General features: G+C 45.7%; 1 protein-coding gene across 1 annotated transcript; it reads right to left on the reverse strand.

The window, feature by feature from the left end:
- Positions 1 to 808: 808 nt before the first annotated feature.
- LOC111783855 lies at positions 809 to 2,697 on the reverse strand. The gene is made up of 3 exons (XM_023664693.1): positions 2,292 to 2,697; positions 1,092 to 1,431; positions 809 to 818 (listed from the first exon to the last, which is right to left on the reverse strand). The coding sequence occupies exons 1-3, from the start codon at positions 2,695 to 2,697 to the stop codon at positions 809 to 811; spliced, it is 756 nt and encodes a 251-aa protein (XP_023520461.1).
- Positions 2,698 to 6,014: the final 3,317 nt, after the last annotated feature.

Here is a 6,014-nt window from a genome sequence, read left to right on the forward strand (position 1 = left end):
ACGCTTACTTAAATGCTCTTGCTCTAATGTCATCTCGAATGAAGTGAAAACAAACGTCAATGTGTTTGCTTCTTTCATGGTTCACTGGGTTCTTTGCCAACTCAATTGTTGATTTGTTGTCAACTTGAATCACGGTTGCACCTCGTTGCTTTAGCTTCATCTTGCTCAACAAATTTCTAAGTCATATCACTGACACACACCAAGATGCTGCCACATACTCAGCTTCACATGTAAAGAGTGTCACTATCGGTTGTTTCTTTGAAAGCCAAGTAAATGCTGTGTTGCCCATAAAGAATACATAACCCGATGTAGTTTTTCGATCGTTTATGTCTCCGCACCAATCACTGTCAGAGTATAACCAACTAACTTGTAATTTTCTGTTTTCGAGTAGAATAACCCAAGTGATATCGTTCCTTGGATGTATCATAGGACTTGCTTCAACGCCTTCCAATGTGAATAAATCGGCTCCTCCATGAACCGGCTTATAATGCCAACACTTAATGAAAGATCTAGCCTTGTGCATGTAAGATACCGAAGGCTTCCTACCAGACTTCGGTACCTATTTGGATCTACTCGTTCTCCTTCATCGTACTTTGAGAGTTTTGCACCTAGTTTCATTGGTATTGATACCGGGTTGCAATTTTCCATCTTGTACTTCTTCGAGATCTCCTTTGCATATGTCTCCTATGATATAAAAATACCCGTCTCTCCTTGTTTAACCTCCAAACTAAGGAAAAACTTCAACAAGTCCAAATCTGTCATCTCAAATTCTCATGTCATTGTGCTTTTAAACTCTTCTATCATCTCATCATTGTTGCCTGAAAAAATGAGGTCATCGACATAAAAAAACAACAAGTATCACATTACCTCCACTCTTCTTTGTGTAAAGTGCATGCTCATGGGGACATTGCTTGTACTCGTTCTCCTTGAAGTATGTATCGATACAAGTATTCCATGCTCACGGTGCTTGCTTCAACCCGTAAAGCGCCTTCTTCAATTTTAGTACCTTCTTCTCTTCTCCAATTTTCATGTACCTGGGTGGTTGTTCGAGGTAGACTTCTTCTTCAAGCACACCATTCAAGAATGCCGACTTGACATCCATTTGAAAAATCGGCCATTTGAATTGAGCCGCTTGGGAAACGAGTAATCGGATTGTCTCCATTCTTGCAACGGGAGAAAACACTTTGTCATAGTCGATTCCCACCTTTTGCTTGTATCCCTTCGCAAGAAGTCGCGCCTTGTACCCCTCTATCTTGCCTTGAGCATTCATCTTTTTCTTGAACACCCACTTCACACCAATGAGTTGTCTTCCTACCAGTAATTCTGTTAACTCCCATGTATTGTTACAATGAATCGCTTTAATCTCTTCATCCATGGCAGTTTGCCACTTCTTGTCTCGCACCGCCTCTTCAAAGCTGACATTTTCAGCATCTGCCAGAAGACATACAAGGTATACCTCATTTGTTGAATCATACAAGTCTCGCAAACTTCGCATTTTGGGTTGTCATGGTTCATCTTCATCATCGAAAATTTCTGAGTTTGTTGCTATACTTGTTGGTGCAACGACTGATGGTGTTGACTCTGGCCATTCGGAGGAAAATGTCGACGAAAAACTGGCCGAAGGTTTCTTCGTAAGAAAAAATAGCGGAAGTAAAAGGAGAGAGGGAGAAAGATTCGCTGAGATTTGCTGAAGACTCGATGTTTTATTTCTCTTCAGTTGAATCGTTTAAATAACAAATCTAGTTACAAAAATAGAAAAACTAATTACACAAAAATAGAAAAGTGGGCGAAGACTTCGCCCAAGTTGGCCAAAAAATGGCAACTAGAATTATGCTCTTCCATTGGCGTGAATTCAGAAATTTTGAGGTAAAAAAAACCTAACTAAATAAGGAACATAGCTTTTATTTAACAGTCTCCTCCTAAAAGCTGTGCTATATCTACCTTATTATTTGAACTCCGATTTTTTAGCGTAGTTCTTCAAATTTTACCCGTGCCAGGGACTTGGTGAAAATGTCTCCAAGTTGTTCCTCTGTTCGGATGAAATCAATCTTGATGAGCCCTCGATCTGCACATTCTCGAATGTAGTGTAATCTGATTTCTATGTGCTTGCTCCGATTGTAAAGAACTGGATTTTTGATTAGGGAGATCGTAGCTTTGTTGTCTACGTATAGCATCGGTGGATCGCTTTCTCTCTCGATGAGTTCTTCCATTAGTCGCGCAAGCCAGACCCCTTGTGTTGCTGCCATCGAAGCAGCGATGTATTCTGCTTCGCAGGAAGACAAAGCAACTACCTTCTGTTTTGTTGATTGCCAGCAGATCNTTGAATTGAGCCGCTTGGGAAACGAGTAATCGGATTGTCTCCATTCTTGCAACGGGAGAAAACACTTTGTCATAGTCGATTCCCACCTTTTGCTTGTATCCCTTCGCAAGAAGTCGCGCCTTGTACCCCTCTATCTTGCCTTGAGCATTCATCTTTTTCTTGAACACCCACTTCACACCAATGAGTTGTCTTCCTACCAGTAATTCTGTTAACTCCCATGTATTGTTACAATGAATCGCTTTAATCTCTTCATCCATGGCAGTTTGCCACTTCTTGTCTCGCACCGCCTCTTCAAAGCTGACATTTTCAGCATCTGCCAGAAGACATACAAGGTATACCTCATTTGTTGAATCATACAAGTCTCGCAAACTTCGCATTTTGGGTTGTCATGGTTCATCTTCATCATCGAAAATTTCTGAGTTTGTTGCTATACTTGTTGGTGCAACGACTGATGGTGTTGACTCGGCCATTCGGAGGAAAATGTCGACGAAAAACTGGCCGAAGGTTTCTTCGTAAGAAAAAATAGCGGAAGTAAAAGGAGAGAGGGAGAAAGATTCGCTGAGATTTGCTGAAGACTCGATGTTTTATTTCTCTTCAGTTGAATCGTTTAAATAACAAATCTAGTTACAAAAATAGAAAAACTAATTACACAAAAATAGAAAAGTGGGCGAAGACTTCGCCCAAGTTGGCCAAAAAATGGCAACTAGAATTATGCTCTTCCATTGGCGTGAATTCAGAAATTTTGAGGTAAAAAAAACCTAACTAAATAAGGAACATAGCTTTTATTTAACAGTCTCCTCCTAAAAGCTGTGCTATATCTACCTTATTATTTGAACTCCGATTTTTTAGCGTAGTTCTTCAAATTTTACCCGTGCCAGGGACTTGGTGAAAATGTCTCCAAGTTGTTCCTCTGTTCGGATGAAATCAATCTTGATGAGCCCTCGATCTGCACATTCTCGAATGTAGTGTAATCTGATTTCTATGTGCTTGCTCCGATTGTAAAGAACTGGATTTTTGATTAGGGAGATCGTAGCTTTGTTGTCTACGTATAGCATCGGTGGATCGCTTTCTCTCTCGATGAGTTCTTCCATTAGTCGCGCAAGCCAGACCCCTTGTGTTGCTGCCATCGAAGCAGCGATGTATTCTGCTTCGCAGGAAGACAAAGCAACTACCTTCTGTTTTGTTGATTGCCAGCAGATCACGCCGCCTGAGAGGAAGTAGATCATTTCACTGGTGCTCTTACGATCATCAACGTCACCGGCCATGTCACTATCACTGTAGCCGACCAGCTTGAGTTTTTCCTTTCCTCTCCCTGCGCAGTATCTTACACCCCAGCCTTTGGTTCCGGCTACATAGCGCAGGATGCGCTTGACAGCCACTAGATGCTCCTCCCAAGGTGCTTCCACAAACATGCTCACATATCCAACAGAATAAGCAAGATCAGGACGAGAGTTTACCAGATAGCGCAGACTCCCGACAATGCTGCGGTAATTGGTGGAGTCGACTGTCGTCGTAGTGCCGGCCTTCCTTAGTTGGAGTCGGGCCTGTTGGGTTTTATGTCCTAAAACTCATAGTTTGTAAACAAAGATATATTCTATTTTCAATAAAGTTATTATTGTTGTTTATTCAGAAAAAATTGTTATTGAATAAAGTGAACTTTACGATCATTAATCTAAATAGCCCTTCGCCACCAGACGGGCCTTGTGCTTCACAACTTCTCCTTTTTCGTTGCGCTTTAGTTTGAAGACTCATTTGAGCCCTATGGCTCGGTGTCCTGGCGGCATATCCTCCAGACTCCATGTCTGGTTCTCGGTGATGGATGTCATCTCCTCTTGCATTGCCTTCAGCCAGCACGGGATCTTTTCTGCTTCGGCGAAGGTGTTCGGTTCATCTGCACTGATGGCATGTAGTTCGGCCACTTCTTCGAGCTCGCGCGCTGCTAGTCCAGGTGGTTCACCTCCTCCCACTAGGTCGTCCATCCTCTGGTACCTAGCCTCCAGATCAGCATCGTGATCGGCATCCAGCGTTGAATCCGCAGTCCGTGGTGTTGCGAATTCCACTGGTTCAGGGGGTGCACCTGCTGGCGGCAGTGACGGCTCTTGATGCTGGGCTCCTCCTTCTTCCGGCTCGGTGACGAGATACTCCACTGTGAATTGATTTAGATTATGGTCTGCCTCGATCTCGTCATTCCACTGCCAGAAGGTGCTTTCGTCGAAGACGACGTCGCGAGACACATGAGCTCGCCCCCCTACAGGATCATAGAGTCTATACGCCTTGCTCCCGGGTTCATAGCTGATGAAGACAACGCAGTCGAAAACTCGGAAATGATGTACCGCTGGCTTTTTGTTGTACCAGGCCTCATNCCGGAAGACTGCGTAACGTCATGCAGCGGAAGAAAAATACAATTTCAGCTGTCGACGAGGAGGGTCGTCTACTTCTCACTGAGGNAGTCGAGGTTTCGGGTTGGTGACCGATTGAGGCGATAGACGGCCGTCATTACTGTCTCTCCCCAGAATCTCCCAGGCATCCTGGCCGTCACCAGCAATGACCTCCTGTCCCGACGATGGTCTGATTTTGGCGCTCCACCACTCCGTTCTGTTGGGGGGAGTAGGGCACCGTTAGGTGCCGTTGTATGCCGATCTCGTCGCAGTACTTACCGAAACTTGTCGAGGTGAATTCTCCGTCTCGGTCTGTGTGCAGCACTCGTATCTTCTTCTCACATTCGGCCTCCGCTCGCGCTTTAATGCACTTCACCGCCTCTGCCGCCTCACTTTTCGCTTGCAGCAGGGTCAGCCACATGAAGCGGCTTTTGTCATCGACTAACAGAAGGAAGAGAGTCTTACCGCCTGGGGATGCCAGTTTGATGGGCCCGCAGATATCACCGTGTACAAGCTCCAACGGCTCATCGGCACGGTAGGATGTTCGAGACGGAAAGGGTGTGTGCCTCTATTTGCCGATGATCTGAGCGAACACTCGCTCCTTCTCTAGTTGAATTGGCTCCCCAGCTAGTGCTGCCTTTGCTACGCCTAGCTGGAGCTCTTTCTCGGGTTCGATGTCGTCGTTGATTACCTCCACCTCCGTGGATTTGGAATCGAGATTGGGGACGCATGCACTTACCATGAAGAGAGCTGGCTCGTCCTCCTCGGATTGAGCCACATGGGCCTTGTCTGGGGGCACATATCCCAGACAAGGAGAAACGATTGAGTACTGGGAGGATCGCCTGGCGTTCGCCGCCATATTACGATCTGTGCCCCTAGAGATGCTGGCATCTCTCTCCACCAAGTGCACCGTGCAATTGGCCTGGGAGGGAATCAAATCCTGTCGGGTCGGTGTACAGCGAGTGCGGGAATCCAACATCGAGCAGCTGCGGAAGGAGCTCTCAGAGATTCGATGATTTTTCAATGCGGATCACGGGGCTCTCCAATAGCATCACCACACTCGGTGGCAGCATCAGCGAGACAGAAATCGTGAAGAAGATACTGCAGGTCGTCCAAGAGGTGATCGGAAGACTGCGTAACGTCGAGCAGCGGAAGAAAAATACCATTTCAGCTGTCGACGAGGAGGGTCGTCTACTTCTCACTGAGGAGGAATGGCTTGCACGCCTAAAGCTCCGTGATGACACCGGCGAGATCAATGGGCCAATCCAGTGCTCGTACTGTGGGAAGAGAGGTCACCTGAGCAAGAATTGCTGGAG

This window comes from Cucurbita pepo, unplaced genomic scaffold, assembly GCF_002806865.2.
Source record: "Cucurbita pepo subsp. pepo cultivar mu-cu-16 unplaced genomic scaffold, ASM280686v2 Cp4.1_scaffold000109, whole genome shotgun sequence".
Classification (NCBI taxonomy): Eukaryota; Viridiplantae; Streptophyta; class Magnoliopsida; order Cucurbitales; family Cucurbitaceae; genus Cucurbita; species Cucurbita pepo.